At 37.7% G+C, this 16,387-nt stretch overlaps 2 protein-coding genes and 2 pseudogenes across 2 annotated transcripts; 3 read left to right on the top strand and 1 right to left on the bottom strand.

The window, feature by feature from the left end:
- Positions 1-26: 26 nt before the first annotated feature.
- LOC111781990 (small ribosomal subunit protein eS4x) lies at positions 27-2,406 on the bottom strand. The gene is made up of 5 exons (XM_023662748.2): positions 2,265-2,406; positions 1,601-1,678; positions 1,323-1,503; positions 928-1,025; positions 27-615 (listed from the first exon to the last, which is right to left on the bottom strand). Exons 1-5 carry the CDS (start codon positions 2,265-2,267, stop codon positions 181-183), a joined length of 795 nt encoding a protein of 264 aa, XP_023518516.1. The 5' UTR covers positions 2,268-2,406; the 3' UTR covers positions 27-180.
- Positions 2,407-6,976: 4,570 nt separating this feature from the next.
- On the top strand, positions 6,977-8,629 carry LOC111807157 (NADPH-dependent pterin aldehyde reductase). The gene is made up of 5 exons (XM_023692750.2): positions 6,977-7,291; positions 7,361-7,430; positions 7,500-7,693; positions 7,797-7,969; positions 8,269-8,629. Exons 1-5 carry the CDS (start codon positions 6,992-6,994, stop codon positions 8,360-8,362), a joined length of 831 nt encoding a protein of 276 aa, XP_023548518.2. The 5' UTR covers positions 6,977-6,991; the 3' UTR covers positions 8,363-8,629.
- Positions 8,630-15,480: 6,851 nt separating this feature from the next.
- On the top strand, positions 15,481-15,602 carry LOC111782718 (5S ribosomal RNA; annotated as a pseudogene).
- Positions 15,603-15,845: 243 nt separating this feature from the next.
- On the top strand, positions 15,846-15,964 carry LOC111782765 (5S ribosomal RNA; annotated as a pseudogene).
- Positions 15,965-16,387: the final 423 nt, after the last annotated feature.

Here is a 16,387-nt window from a genome sequence, read left to right as displayed (position 1 = left end):
ATGCTAATATTTCCATCTCCATATTCAAAAAAAAATAAATAAATCGAGTCATTGGAACAGTGTTGTATCAAAAAATTATAGAAGCAACAGAAATAGTCTCAACATCTAATTTATAATCATATTAGAACACCAAATATTAAACAAAAATAGTCTTAGAATCATGACTACAATACTCAACTCTTAAACCGTAACGGCTGCTTGGTTGGCAAGCCTCTTCCTGGCTTCTTCAATGATGGATAGTTTTATACCCTTGCCCTTGGGAAGGGACACCCATGGCTTTGTCCCCTTCCCAATCGTAAACACATTGCCCAGCCGAGTTGCAAATTCATGCCCGGTAGCATCCTGAATGTGAATTGTCTCAAAGCTTCCCTTGTGCTTCTCCCTGTTTTTAATTACTCCAACTCGTCCTCTATTTCTTCCACCAGTCACCATCACAACGTTTCCCACATCAAACTTGATGAAATCAGCAATCTTGTTCGAGTCGAGGTCTAGCTTGATGGTGTCGTTTGCCTTGATCAGGGGGTCGGGATATCGGATTGTTCGTCCATCGTAAGTGTTCAGATAAGGAATTCCCTTCTGCCCAAACTGCACCGATCGGACTTTGCACAGCTTAAACTGCGAAATCAATCAGTCATCACCAATCATCCCATTCCATTTATCATGGACAACAGACAAACTTATTACTTCAGAGGATTTGGAAATTAATTTGCCTTCATGAACCTCACATGATAATAATCAAGGTGAAAAACAGCATCTAAAAAATGCACAATGGTTTTAAAAATATGATATTTTCTGTCTGGACAAGTTGTAAGACCTCTGATTGCAATTGCATCTAATTTCCTCTGAATCCTGACAGTACACATTCTATACAACAGGAATTGTCGTAACAAACATATCAAACTTCGTCATGAAAGAACAAAAGCTAACCTTAGCCTCTTCATCCCTGACTGAGTGAAGACGGAATCGGCCTTTTGTGTCGTAGAGAAGCCGGAAATTCTCATTTGTTTTGGGAATCGACACAACATCTAAAAAAACAAAAGTATCATGCTTGAAATGTACATAAAAAAATAATGAATGGATTGCATATTAAGCAATTAAGAGACATTGGATGAAAGCAGTAACATGGTTAAGAGAATGATTTAGATAAGAGCAGACAATCAAGTCATTGGAACACATTCTATTATCAGGACACTGTTATGTATCTCGTTTGCAAATAGTAATTTGCCTAGAAAGATATGTGCATTTGTGGGACTTATGAACAATGGTGAATAAGTATCGAAATTGAAATAATAGTATGCATGCAAAGTTTGAGGAAAGCATACCCATGAACCCAGCAGGGTACGTCTTGTCTGTCCTCACCTTCCCATCAACTAAAACATGTCGTTGCATCAAAATTGAAATTACCTCACGGTATGTGAGAGCATATTTCAATCTGTTACGTAATATCAAAATCAGTGGGAGACATTCCCTTGATTTGTGAGGTCCAGATGAAGGTTTGGGGGCCTACAAAGGAATAAAAAAGGTCGAACTAAATGTCATCAATAAGTTTGTCCCAAAAATAAAAATGTAAACTGAAATGGAAACTAGAAATTTCACTCACAAATGCACCACCGAGTTTGTCGAGCATCCAATGCTTTGGAGCATTGAGCCTCTTCAAATGCTTCTTCAATCCTCTTGCCTATCAAAGCCGACATTAATTTCATGGCGAAGTTATCAATTTTGAATAAGAAAATGAAAGTAAACAAAAATATGTGGATGAACATCTTGCAGAAACTATTATGCTGTGCATATTTCTGGGATTGTAGGACGACCAAACTATTTGTAATTTTCTTTTCTTTTTTACTAAACAGCTTCCATGCCTTTTTTCCGTCACAGCCTTTGACACAACACGATTAAATTTTATGATGGACGGTTCCAGAACCAAACTCAAAACACTCTCTAGGACACATAATTCCTATATGAAAAAAAAAAAAAATCAGACCCAAAAGAAGTAGAGTGGAGGAGTTGGTGTATCATGGATGAATTAGCCGAGGCCTTTGCTGTGGCCATTTCACAGGGTACCTCACAATAAGCATCACTCTTATAACAACGAGACACTTGAAAAATCCAGAACTAACAAATGAGCAGGCTCACAAATCTCATATTACAGGGGGTTAAAAAAAAATCCAAATGAATATGGAAACAACAATATAGAACATCTTAAAGGACAATGAAGACATAAACCAAAGGAGAAAAGAGAAGAGTTGATAAAGAGATCCACTGACCATATCCTCAAAACGAAGTTGGAAAGAGGTAGAGCTTCTGCAGAGGCGAACAAGAGATTGTTGAAATGGCGGTAATACGTTATATGAAAGCCTGAGTAGGAGAATAATATTTTGGTTATTCGAGGGAGAGGAAAGGGACTGAATTTAGGGCAAAGTTTCTGGGCCAATAAACTGGGCCGGCAAGGAAAAATTGGGCTGGGCATTGTTGAAAAACTGGATGGACATGTTTTGGGCTATAGGCTTAGGGCAGGACCAGGTAAATGTAAAAGGAAAGGGTTTAAAAAAAAAAAAAAATACAGAATTTATTACCACGCATACCATTTTATTTTATTTAGTAATTTTCAATTCTACTCCACGATGTTTAATTCTTTCAAAATTGTCATTTGAGTATAATTTTCCATAATTTCTTTCAATTTAAAACCATGAGAACTTAAGAAGACGGTTTGAGAGACGTCAAAAATGGAGGAGGAGCTCACGAACTCTCGGAGACCAACCGCTGGAAGAACCGTTGCAAGTCCACATCGGCCAGAAACTCCGTTTTCATGGTATTTCTCATTTTGCACCAATGCAAGGAATTATCTGAGGAGTTTAGCAAATTTTGGAACCCTCCGGAGCGCAAATCTAAACAAAAAGTGTCATGCTTTTCAGGTAAGTGTCACCTCAGAACCTTGGATTTAGCTATGCTCATAGTATGCATGAAAGTATGATATGAGAAGTATGTTTTAGAAGTTTGAGCATAGAATGAGTTAGAGATGACACATGTTGAATGTGATTATGTATGTTTACTGAAACGTTACTTAAACGCGTACGCACTACCTTATGAACCGAGATTGATGACTAGCTTTATCATGATTAGATCATTATGTTATGCCTCCGTCACATATGTTACAGTATTAGTGGTTATCCGGGGACGATTAGGGGTTTGCCAACTAACCCTTAATCGTAAACCTGACTCGATTGTCAGGGGTCTGCGCAACTATAGAATTGACCACTTTATTGTTGATGGTACCTTGTGGGGACTTATAGGAAGTTTGTCAATTAATATTCTACTAGTCAACCTGTCACGAGTGATAGGGGTCCACGTTGGTACATTAGAGTTGGTCGAGATTTATTGCTCTTGCGTATGAGATAGCGGTTATCCAGGGACGATTAGGGGTTCGCCAACTAACCCCTAATCGTAAACTTGACTTGATTGTCAGGGGTCTGCGTAACTATAGAACTGACCATTTTATTGTTGATGGTACCTTGTGGGAATTTACAGGAAGTTTGCCAGTTAATTTTCTATTAGTGAACCTATCACGAGTGACAGGGGTCCACGTTGATACATTAGAGTTAGTCGAGATTTATTGTTCATGCATATGAGTTAGTAGTTATCCGGGAACGATAGAGGTTCACCAACTAACCTCTAATCGTAAACTTGACTCGATTATCAGGTGTCCGCATAACTATAGAACTGCCCATTTTATTGTTGATGGTAGTTTGCATGACTTATAGGAAGTTTTCCAGTTAGTTGCCTTTAAGTGAACATGTCACGAGTGGCCGGGGTCTACAGTAGTACACTTGAGAGTTGGTCGATTCCTAGAATGCATGAACCCTAAGTACCGAGGTCGCGCCTTGAGGGCTTTGAGATATGATGATGATGATGAGAGACTAGCAGAAACGACTAACCAGGAGACCTAGAGGACTTAAGAATGTTCCGAGAGCTAGGTCCTAGAAAGAGCCTACACGAGGAGAACAAATTCCCAAAAGAGAATAAGATACCGAATGATGAATAAGACCAATAAGACTTAACAATGAAATATGAACTACTAGCAAGCTGCTTATTGAGTATATTTTATATACTCATTCGTGCTGCTTCAACTTTCTTTTTAGGTGGAGTTTGACGTAGCGGTCGAGACGAAGGCATACATGGGTGGTTGGCTATAGAGAGTCCCACCACATTTGAGTCTGTAGTCCTCTTTGTACTTTACCTTTAAATCCTACATTTCATGTATTTTAAATCGTTTCACGTCGTACTAATGTATTTTAGTGATCTTTTCCTGTCTCTCTGTAAAAGTAAAATTTTCAATACTATTTTTAATTAAATTTCAAATTGCATGCATGTGTTTAAATGTTTTAAATTTTATGCATTTTTATTATTTTTTTCACGTCACTGCATAATGGTCCATTGCTCGAGAAAATACCTCAAGTAACTCTTACCGAAGAATCAAGACTCTTCTAGAATTGTTTAAAGAATATATTATGACTTCATGGCATTTTGAATGACTCATGCATGTTACTAAGTTATGTAGAGCTTAAGAATGCATGATACGACTTATGCTTCCAAAAATTACAAACCTTAGAAATTATAAAGTGTTTAAGGTTGAGAACCAAGAAAAATATTAAGCAAACTCTACAACTTTCAAGATAAACAGAATGCTAAGTACCACTCAAGGATAAAGGACTAAGGTCCTCAAACTCAGAAACTTAAGAAACTTCTAAGACCTCTCACAGTACAACATATTCATTACTTAGACTACATCGCTTGGAACGTAAGAAGCTTTGGATGTTTGTTTTTAGATTACACTGCTTGGAACGTATGAAGCCTTGAGCGTAGGCATTCTGAATATGTCACTTGGAACTGTAAAGTCTTGGGCATATGTAGCCAGACTATATCGCAGGGAACACATGAAATCCTGGATGTAGGATCAGACTATATCACTTGGAATGTAAAAAACTTTGGATGTAGGTTTGCAGATTACGCTGCTTGGAGCTAAGAAGCCTTGAGCTTAGGTATTCAGACTCTGCCACTTAGAAGGCATGAAGGCTTGAGCATAGGTTTTCAGACTGTGTCACAAAGAATGCATGAAGCCCTAGATGTGAGTTCAGACTATGTTGCTAATCTGTTGTGAATGTATATAATAAAATGATGTAAATTTTTTTTTTTTTAAAAAAATACAAGTATACACTATTACAAGTAACAAGTAAATTATTGATTGCACATAGTACCTATCCTTTTGCTTACTTTTATTGCTGAAAATTAATTGAGTTTTTGGGTATTATTTAAATGGGTGTTGATAATTGTAAACTAATTAAACAAAATTCTGCAGAGTGCACTCCCGTCGAAAAATAGAAAATAACGAGAAAATAAATCATAGCAGAGATTAAATAGATAAAGTGGTTGAGTTTTGTAGTAGATGTTGGTTTTTTTTTAATAAATAGGATCATGTGATTACTTTCATAATTCTTTTTTAATTTCTATTAACCAGGCTAGTAAAAGAATTATTTCTAACCCTACTACTTTTTTTTTTTGAAAAGAGAACAACTACGTAGGTAAAGTGGCTAATTAAACAAATATAATCATTAACAACAACTCTTTAATAAACTAAAATCACACCATCAACATATTTAAACTACATAAAACTCTCTCGTCTCTCTTGTAGAGTCTATCTCTCCCTACAAACTGAATTAAATAGAGGAACCCACATCTCAATCATATTAAACGGATAGAATAAGAAAAGAAAGTAAGAAACTAGAGATTTATCCAGCTTTGTTGTTGTTCTTCAATGGAAATTCTCTTACCTTGAGCTCTCACGTCCACCTCTTCGCCCTAATTTATCATTCTTGGTCTTCTTTTCCTTCTGCTGTCAACCACTGCTGGATTAGGATTCTTCTCCTTCTTCCTCTCTGGTTTCACAGCATAGAGCCCTCTGATGTCTATTTCAATTTTTCTTCCCAAACGTGGCTCTCCCCTCTTTTTAAGTCACCTTTTCCTTCTATATCAGGTATTCCTACCCATTTAGGATTGAGAAAGGATAATTTGTTCTCGTAGGATGCTCCTAATTAGGTAGTCAATGACCCACATGGATTGCTGATGTGGATTAAAATTTTCATGTCATCCCCGAAAAGTTTACTTTCCGAATTGCTTCAGCATCAAAATCATCGATTTGTTTCCAGATTTGACATAACGGTTGTTTCCAGATTTGTAACCGTATCATAGTTCAAAATAAATGTTCTAGAATTTTATCAAATAGCTCAAGTACATGTATAAATAGGCTCGATTCATGCAAATTGATATTTTTTTTTTCCTGTTGAACCATAATGAAGTATTTTATGCTTATTAATAAATAGAGCAATTTTAAATTATTAAAGTATTAAAATATTAAATTATAATAATAATACAATAATATAAAAAGTGAGTAACGGAAATGAGGTTTTGAAATTTTGTTTTCTTTTTTTCGAATACTGTCACAATTCAGAACGGTCATGTTTTCTTTTTAATAATAATAATAATAAATTAATTATTTTTTTATTTTAAAACATCCCAAAGCCCACCTATGGCCGATGTCATGTGTTAGATTGATTAGTCCATGGTGTTTACTCTCAAAATTATTATTTTTAAAATATGAACTAATTAACTAATTTGAGATTAAAGACAAAAAAAAAAAAAAAAAAAAAATATTAGCATCCAAAATTAAAATCGTAGTTCATTCTGGTACAAATTCATGAATACTCTCATTCCATTTTATTCCCACGTCACATGGACCTGTATGTCGTTTCAATCATTGTGTTTTGAAAAGTTTGTTTGAAAAATTTCAAAATTATTGAGATATGACGTATTCATTTATTTAACTTGGATTCATGTTGAAAAGGTGTGGTTCATAGCATTTGAAAATAACTTTATCTTTACAGAAAAAGTATTATTAACTTCGAAATTGCCGCCACTCTAAGAGACACCAATTAAATAGATGCACGATGTTTACTTTTCTTCAAAAAATTGTATTTCTGCATCTATCTCTACCATTTTCAAAGTAAGCAGCAGCTGTTTTCATTGCAACTTAATGGCGTTGGCAAGTTCAAATGATCCCCACAAGACGATCCTCATAACTGGAGTGAGCCAAGGACTAGGAAGAGCTTTAGCCTTAGAGTTGGCAAAGCGTGGTCACATCATTGCTGGTTGCTCTCGCAATAAAAACAAATTGGATTCGCTTCACACAGAGCTCCTCCAGGCTTCCCCCTGCAACCATTTGCTCTTTAACATCGACGTGGTTTGTAATCACATTTTTCTTCACCAACGCTTTCTATTTAAACATTAATTTCGAAATTGGGTTTTGCAGAAATCAAGTAGCTGCATCGAAGAGATGGCACACACAATCATGCAAAAGATTGGCGCGCCTGATATAATTGGTATGCTCATGTTATGGTTCTTTTGTAATTCCTGTTAATTGAAGTGTACTCAAATTTGGTTATCCACAGTAAATAATGCAGCTGTGTACCATGACCATTTAAAGATGTGGGAGGTTCCTGAACAAGAGTTTGATTACGTTATTGATGTTAATATAAAAGGAACCACGAATGTGTTGCGTCACTTCCTTCCTCTAATGATTCCTAAGAACCAAGGTGTCATTGTTAATCTATCTTCCATCTATGGAAGAACAGGAGCTGCCTTGGTATGTATGCATATCATCCTAAATGGAAAGCTTCAAAATTATATCAAAAATGGAGTTTTAAGCTTTTGAAATCATAGATTGATATTGAATGATTATTATTTAGGCTTCCGCATATAGTGTGTCAAAGTGGGCGATTGAAGGGTTAAGCAAATCAGTTGCAAAAGAGCTACCCGATGGAATGGCGATTGTGGCATTAGATCCTGGTATTATAAATACAGAGATGCTTGCCTTCCGCTTTGGCGATTTAGCTTCTCAATACCAATCTCCCGAAGAATGGTAAGATTATAAACATGTATATATACATTTTTTATAGATAAGAGTTATTACAAAAATAATAACAAATATGGAAAATTTTAGAACACAGGTGACTCAGATTATTGGAAGTGAGTCTAATTTAGGGAATAATCATGAGTTTACAAGTAAAGAAATACATCTCCACTGGTACGAGCCCTTCTGGGAAAGCCTAAAGCATGAAAGATTATATTCAAAGTGGACAATATCATACAGTTGTGGAGAGTCGTGATTCCTAACCATTCTTACCATGATTTATTTATTTATTTGTTAAATTGTGCTAGGGCTTTGAAGGCGGCTCCAATGATTCTCAATCTTACCAATGCTGATAATGGTGCATCTCTCATTGTTAATGATCCAGGTATTCTACCTAGCTGACGTGTTTTATGTAAGCCAAAAATATTAAAGACAGGTCATTTGTCAACATTAATCACTACTTAAGCTCATATATGTAATGAATAAGAGTATGTTGAAATAGCAATGACAGTCATTGTGGTATTGTTATAAAAGTGTTATATAATTACATATAATTCAAAAAGATATATACAAGTATACGCAAGTAGCAAAGGATAGATATCGAATCCCCATTTTTATAGAATTGTATCAATTTCTCAGGTTTTAAGTGAGGTTAAATGGCTACTAATATGTGATGGAGGTGTTATATTGTTTAAAATTTTTCGTAACTTCAAGAAGAAAATGAGAAAACATATTAAGGGGTAATAGGCGCAGGCTAAAGGGATTATGACAGGCAACTTCCAACTACCGTTGTTCTACGGTGTATTAATTGATTTCTTAATAACATAGCTGGAACCTTTCTTTAGACTTGTCATTATCCATTTTCAACACTTCAAATTTGGGACCGTAACTAAAAAAAATATATAATATAAAATTGAGCCAAAATTTAAATCCAAATAGAAGTAAACAACACTGCGATTAAATACAAATAAATGTAGAAATGGGTTCACGAAACAATTATAAATCGAAATATAAATTACTCAAAATATAAAAACATGTTAACGCTCGAAAACCATCATCTCTGTGACTACGCAGCTCTCCAACAATCCCCCACCTTGTTCGATAGCCTGCGAACTCATGGGAAAAAAAGAAAAAGTGAAAGATGTGAGTTTAAATACTCGATAAATAATCTACTTGTAGGCTCTTTTAACATCCTTAACCTAGTAGGTATCCATAAGTTTTACTATGGGATCTAGGAATTTGGATCTAATCTTTATTGCTAGAGCATTGAAGTGGCTTGAAGTTTTGAGCAGATCTCTTATTTGAATCTTATCTCCTAGGGATATTTGCAGGTTCTACCACTTTTTTGTTCTTTGATTTAGCTAGCGTGCTCTACCTACGCGGTGAAAGATTGACGTCCTAAGTTAAGGCGCTACCTCATAAAGTTCTATTAGGATTGCACAACAACGCACACACTCGATCTAGATGAACACTAAAGAACAAGATAGAGAAAATGCAAGGAGAACTCTGGATAAATGATTTATATTGATGACTCCAAGTATGTACAGTGAGAGAATACAGAGAATACAGAAAGTACATTTTCAAAGCTTTACCGGATGTGATATATATATAGTTAAGTTTACTATATATAGCTTTACCAGTACTATATATAGTTTTACCAGATTTAACCATTTACTATATATAGCTATTTACCAAATATAACTTTACCCGATATAACCGTTGACCAAGCTATAAATAAGTAGCAGACTCCATAACCTAACAATTCTCCCACTTGGAGACTGATCTAGTCAACCAAGAATTTCATTCTCAAACGACCATGAGCATCTTCATGGCACCATATCAATTGAGGCTTTGCACAACCTCAATATTCCAACATCAACACATTTTGTCAACATGTTTGCTGGATTCTTTGCACCCTCTATCTTCTCCAAACACATCACCATCTTTCACTAACCTGCAAGTGAAATGGTATCGTCTTCTGTGTTTTCTTCTTAAATGGTAGACCGGGTTCCTTCGCCAACTGTATGACACTCTGACTATCTCTATAAAGAATATCTTCGTGCTACTTCTTGCCCATTCTTCCAGATAGTCAGTCATCCATATCGTCTTCTTTCCAGCGTGACAGCTATTGCCACGTACTCAGCCTCAGTACAACGCATTTTTGAAGCCTAGACTTCCTATCATCCATGGCTTGCTCCCACTTGGTTGTATCCTCCAACTGTAGGGCCTCCTCAAAGGGTTGTGATTCCCTTTCATCAGCAACAGATAGTGTAATGAAGGTACATACATATCTAGTACTCTGATAGTACTGGATGATCTTCTCAACACCAGTTCAGGTGTCACTTGCTCCACTGCTGATTCCTCTTCAGTAGTCTTAGGAGTTTCATAAGTATCTACTACAACATCACTAGGTGAGTTTTCCTGCAACTCAAGCTCAACTCCCACTTGCTTCGTGGTCTTGGAACCTTGCTCCACATCTGGTTCCTCAGCAGTAGTCTCAGGAGTTTCATGAGTATCTGCTATAACATCATTAAGTGAGTTTTCCTGCAACTCAAGCTCAACTCCCACTTACTTCGTTGTCTTGGAACCTTGCTCCACATCTGGTTCCTCAACAATAGTCTCAGGAGCTTCATGAGTATCTGTTACAACATCACTAAGTGAGTTTTCCTGCAACTCAAGCTCAACTCCCACTTGCTTCGTTGTCTTGGAACTATGCTCCACATCTGGTTCCTCAGCAGTAGTCTCAGAAGTTTCATGAGTATCTGCTATAACATCACTAAGTGAGTTTTCCTGCAACTCAAGCTCAACTCCCACTTGCTTCGTTGTCTTGGAACTATGCTCCACATCTGGTTCCTCAGCAGTAGTCTCAGGAGTTTCATGAGTATCTGCTACAACATCACTAAGTGAGTTTTCCTGCAACTCAAGCTCAACTCCCACTTGCTTCGTCGAACCTTGCTCCACATCTGGTTCCATTTCCAACCGCACTTTCTTCAACTCTCTGGCAGTTCTTGTGAAGCTAACTCATTTCTGCTTGCTCATAACGTAGTTCTCACAATGACCCACATCAACAGATTTCAGACTTTCTAAAACTTCTTTCGCAGCCAGTGTCTTCATTCCTTTCACGCTCATATGTCCAAGTCTATTGTGCCATAGACTTGAATTTGAAGCACTCTCAGCAATAGCAGCTATGTTCATACACCCTGCAGTGGTGTATAAGGTTCCAGATTTTGAGCCACATGCTACCACCGTAGCACCCTTCATAATCTTCCACGAACTCTTCCCTAACTGTGTTGCATAACCTGTGCTGTCCAACTGACCAATAGAGATCAGGTTCTTCTTGAGACCAGGAATATATCTGACATCCTTTAATGTTCACTGATTTCCTACCAGAGTTTTTATGTAGACATCTCCTTTTCCTTTAATCTCCAAATCTTTGTTGTCGGCAAGATACACCTTCTCGAAATTTTCAGACTTGAAATTTCGGAACAACTCTTTATTTGGAGACGAGTGAAAAGATGCACCTGAATCCAAAATCTAGGATTCAATCAAACTGTCCACGCTGAGGATTAGAGCATCCCCAATGTCTTCTGTTGAATTTATAGAATCATCATCATCTCCAGATTTGTGATTCTGCTTCCTCTTTGGTCTTGTACAACCTGTCCGAAAGTGACATTTTTCTCCACAATTCCAACACGTTACGTTTGGTCTATTTGGAGATTTTTCTCGGTTCTTTGATTTTGATCGCCCTTTGTTTGGGCCCTTCGGATTACTTCTTCCCCGTTGGTCAACACTGAGAGCACTACTAGATGAATTTCCAATTTCTCATTTGCGAGTACTTTTGCTGAGAACTACATCTCGAATTTCATCAAACTTCAGTTTATTAGATCCTCGGGAACTCTGATTGCGACAACAACAGTATCCCACGACTTGGGTAAAGATGACATCAAACTCAATGCTTTAATTTCATCTTCGAAATTAATTTTCACCGAACTCAGTTGACTTACGATCATATTGAATTCATTTATATGATCCACAACAGATCCACCTTCAGACATCTGTAGATTGAACAATCTCCGCATCAAATACACCTTGTTCATAGCCGACGATTTTTCGTAACATATTCGACAACACCTTCATCAGATGTGACGTTGTCTTCTCCTTGATGATGTTAAACGCCACGTTTCTAGATAGCGTCAACCGGATCATCCCTAAGGCTTTTCGATCCTTGAGCTTCCACTGCTCCGTGGTCATGGTATCCAGCATCACTCCCAACAGGGGTTCGTGAAGATCTTTCTGATACAGATAATCTTCAATCTATATTTTCCAGAAACCAAAATCGGATCCATCGAACTTCTCAATTTCAATCTTGGAACTTTCCATCTTCACAGATCGTGGTGACTTCCACCTAGCTCTGATACCAGTTGTTAGGATTGCACAACAACGCACACACTCGATCTAGATGAACACCAAAGAACAGGTTAGAGAAAATGCAAGGAGAACTCTAGCTAAATGATTTATATTGATGACTCCAAGTATGTACAGTAAGAGAGAATACAGAGAATATAGAAACTACATTTTCAAAGCTCTACCGGACGGGATATATATATATATAGTTAAGTTTACTATATATAGCTTTACCAGATTTAGCCATCTACTATATATAGCTATTTACTATATATAGCTTTACCAGATTTAACCATCTACTATATATAGTCATTTACCATATATAGTTTTACCGGATATAACTTTACCAAGTATAGCTTTACCGAATATAGCTTATCGGATATAACCATTGACCAAGCTATAAATAAGTAGCAGGCTCCATAACCTAACAAGTTCTAGTAGGACACTAAGGTGATTGCTAGCTAGCCTACATATCATCCATGGATGATTTGTTGGCAAACCTTTCCATAAAACCATAAAGTCACCCTAGTTTGGGGGTGCGACACCCGGCCAGCTAGTGAGTCAACTTGTGTGTTTCCACCCCCCTCTCAAGGCGAGTTTACTGCTTTGTCACTTCCACAAGGTTGGGCGAAGTCACCTTGTGCACTACCCTAACTAGTCTAGGCCTAGCTCGGTAGTATTAGTATAAGAGTGAAAATTGTATCGGAGATTCTGATGGCACCATTAGACATCTAACACCGTGGAGATCTATTAGCAGAGGGTCTGATGACACCGTACATACTGCTAACGACTAAGAGAGCTACCTTTGTCCTTCTTAGATGTCGTAGAGGTCTACTAGGTCCTTAAGAGAGTCTAGACGATTTAAATTTGTCTCTTGTTTCAAGGATGTTTAGGGCCAATTCCTCGCACTAATCCATTTTCTGGGTGCACACAGGTGTAGACCCTTGATCGTTGCTCACGATCTTGGGTGTAAGGTCTACTAGAAACGTACTGACCTAGGTCTACATGTAAATCGCTCGAGCTGCAGCACCCTAAACCTAACTTGGTTGGCTCATGCATGCTTGTTAAGGAGATATTCCTATCGATTACCTAAAGCACGAGACATAAATTCTAATCATCACCTTAGTCATCTCTTAGTAATGAAGAGGTCTATTGGATTCCAAAGGTGGGTGGGTGGCTTAATGCAAACTTTGGACTCTAAGGTACCCGAATTTAACTCCTCGAGTCTTTCTTAGTCTAGGAGTATTAGGGTTTAGACCCTTTGGCCGCTACTTATGATCCTAAAGTGCTCAATCTATTGGAGGTGTCCTAAACTAGGTCATCGTCTAGCCAACCTAACTCTAGAGCCCTAGTTCTAGCTCGGTGCAAATAAACACACTCTATAGGGAGAACACACAATCAATCACCTGAAGCTAAACATACAATCTCAATGAAGAGATAACATCATCAATCTCTCATAGCACAATTAACAATAACCATCCTGCATTATAGCTCCACAATGAGCACATAAAATAACATGACTCAAAATCTCGACTTATGGGCATTTTAGTAATTATCCACATCATGCATAACTTACTCGACCAAATTTTTCTACTTGAGTTATAAATATGCATATTCCCTAGCTCGGTGGATAGCATAAAAGTAATCATGCATCTCATAATTTTATCCTAAGAGCATTTCGGTAATTTTCTATAAATATATTGCTTACTCATAAAAAAAATGTCCTTTTGAGGTCTTAGAAATGCATAATTTAATAACTTAAGGTAATAAATACTCGCATGCTAGCACATCGGTATAAGTGTTATTTAAGGAAAGTCCAAACGACTACTTATTTGGATGTCGCATCCTTTTCGAGCTAGCTTTTCTATGTGTTATGGGTTTTAAAATTTTCAAAATTTGTGGTCGGTAATATCAAGTTGTAATAGGGTGAGTATAAAAAATGGGATTAAAAACAATTGAATGGTGGTTAAATGGGGAGCTCACCATGTGTGTTCATGTGCTTCCACGTGCTTGGGAGGGAGTCCCCCACGCGCGTACAAAGATAGTTAAGGGTAAAATCGATCCCCCACGCGCGTGCTTGGGAGGGAGTCCCCCACTCATAGTGTGACACAAGGTGCATGTTGAATGGCGATATGTGTCGAATTCGGTTGGTTTCTTGGATTAGATGCACGATTCCCAAGTCACGTAGGGTAAAATCGATCAGTCGAGTCAGATCTAACCTTGCAATACATGTCTCTACTCATCGTTAGACACGTTGCTCCACTCTCCGATCGACACATGTAAACACTCAATCGAACGTGTTCCCGACCCCCGTTGCGTAATGCGTGTCTTCTTCAATGGATGATATGCATCTCCTCTCCCCTCGCGTGACACCCAAACACCAGCAGTTCGTCTTCTTAACGTTTTTTAAAATTATCTTCAGATTTTACAAGTTTTACTAATTTGTTCTTTTGTTTATATTTTTTTATATAAAATTTGAATCAACATAATTCCTTCAACTAAAACTCTCTATTCAAAGACATTTTTTCCCGTAATTTTTAATCAACCATACAAGGAAACAAACAAACTCAAACTATCTATGGCACACTATTTTCATCATTTCTTTACCGCAACTACCTCTATTCCTACTCTCACGTCCATCGCATTTCTTCTCCTCGATGTGTCCGCGCGGAACATGCCAGCCATTACGAGCACGTGCGTGCACCCATCACCAACTAGATCATAACGCTCCACATGCGTTAAATGCAATTTGAGCGCATTCCATATTGGGTACAATAATACCAACACTAATGCACTTGAACCCATCAAAACTCCGCGGTTAAGCGTGTTTGAGGGAGAATAGTACAAAGTCGGGTCACCACTTCGGAAGTCCTCGTGTTGCATCCCATTTTATTATTTTTATTTTAATACTCGTATTTCAATTTCTTCCCGTTCTTTTCTTCCTTTCTTTACAAATGGAAAAAACACCTGCTCGAACACTCATGCTCATCGCGTTTCTTCTCCCCGACGTGTCCGCGGGGGCACCGCCGGTCGTTCCCATCACGTGCATGCACCCACCGTCGCCTCGATCATGCCGCCCCACATGCATTAAATGCAATTTGTGTGCATTGCATGTCGGGTGCGATCATACAAGCACTAGTGCACCGGATCCCATCAGAATTCCGCAGTCAAGCGTGCTTTGGCGAGAGAAGTACTAAGTTGGGTGACCACTCACTTGGGAAGTCTCATGTTGCACCCCTTTTTTTATTTTTTATTTTTATTTTTTATTTATTTTGCTCGTTATTTCAATTTCTCCCCGTTCTTTTCTTCCTGTCTTTACAAATGGCAACCTCCCCCGCCCCCGCTCACGGCCATCACGTTTCTTCTCCCCTAAGTGTCCGTGCGGGCCCCGCCGGTCGTTCCCAGCACGTGCGTGCACCCAACGTTGCCTCGATCATGCCGCCCCGCATGTGTTAAATGAAATTCGTGTGCATTGCATGTCGGGTGCGATCATACCAACACTAATGCACTGGATCCCATCATAGCTCCGTAGTTAAACGTGCTTGGGCGAGAGTAGTACTAAGTTGGGTGACCACTTGGGAAGTCCTCGTGTTGCACCCCTTTTTTATTTTTTATTTCATATTTCTTTTGCTCGTTATTTCAATTTCTCCCCGTTCTTTTCTTCCTGTCTTTACAAATGGCAACCTTCTGTTGGGTTTTATGTCCTAAAACTCATAGTTTGTAAACAAAAACATATTCTATTTTCAATAAAATTATTATTGTTGTTTATTCAGTAAAGATTGTTATTGAATAAAGTGAAATTTACGATCATTAATCTGAATCCAATAAACTAAGAACACTCTGGCTATAGTATGATTACTTGAACTATATGTATAGACATAAGAGTGGATCAAGTTCAAGTATATAGTCAAAATGATCTATAGTATAAGGATAAGGCTGAGTACCTTGTTCTGGGGACACTATGGATGCGGCCCACTTTTGTATATGATATAAACAATGTGATCACTAAATTGTACATGTGGA

The sequence above is a fragment of the Cucurbita pepo genome, chromosome 1 (genome assembly GCF_057944985.1).
Source record: "Cucurbita pepo subsp. pepo isolate OVF chromosome 1, ASM5794498v1, whole genome shotgun sequence".
In the NCBI taxonomy this organism is placed as follows: Eukaryota; Viridiplantae; Streptophyta; class Magnoliopsida; order Cucurbitales; family Cucurbitaceae; genus Cucurbita; species Cucurbita pepo.
This window is presented reverse-complemented; position numbering and strand designations above follow the sequence as displayed.

Coding starts and splice junctions, on each gene's coding strand:
- LOC111781990 (XM_023662748.2), bottom strand. Junction 1,026..1,322: donor GTACCCTGCTGGGTTCATGG/GTATGCTTTCCT, acceptor TTGTTTTTTTAG/ATGTTGTGTCGATTCCCAAA. Junction 616..927: donor TCAGGGATGAAGAGGCTAAG/GTTAGCTTTTGT, acceptor TTGATTTCGCAG/TTTAAGCTGTGCAAAGTCCG.
- LOC111807157 (XM_023692750.2), top strand. CDS start 6,992: ATGCACGATGTTTACTTTTCTTCAAAAAATTGTATTTCTGCATCTATC. Junction 7,292..7,360: donor TGCTCTTTAACATCGACGTG/GTTTGTAATCAC, acceptor TGGGTTTTGCAG/AAATCAAGTAGCTGCATCGA. Junction 7,970..8,268: donor TACCAATCTCCCGAAGAATG/GTAAGATTATAA, acceptor AAATTGTGCTAG/GGCTTTGAAGGCGGCTCCAA.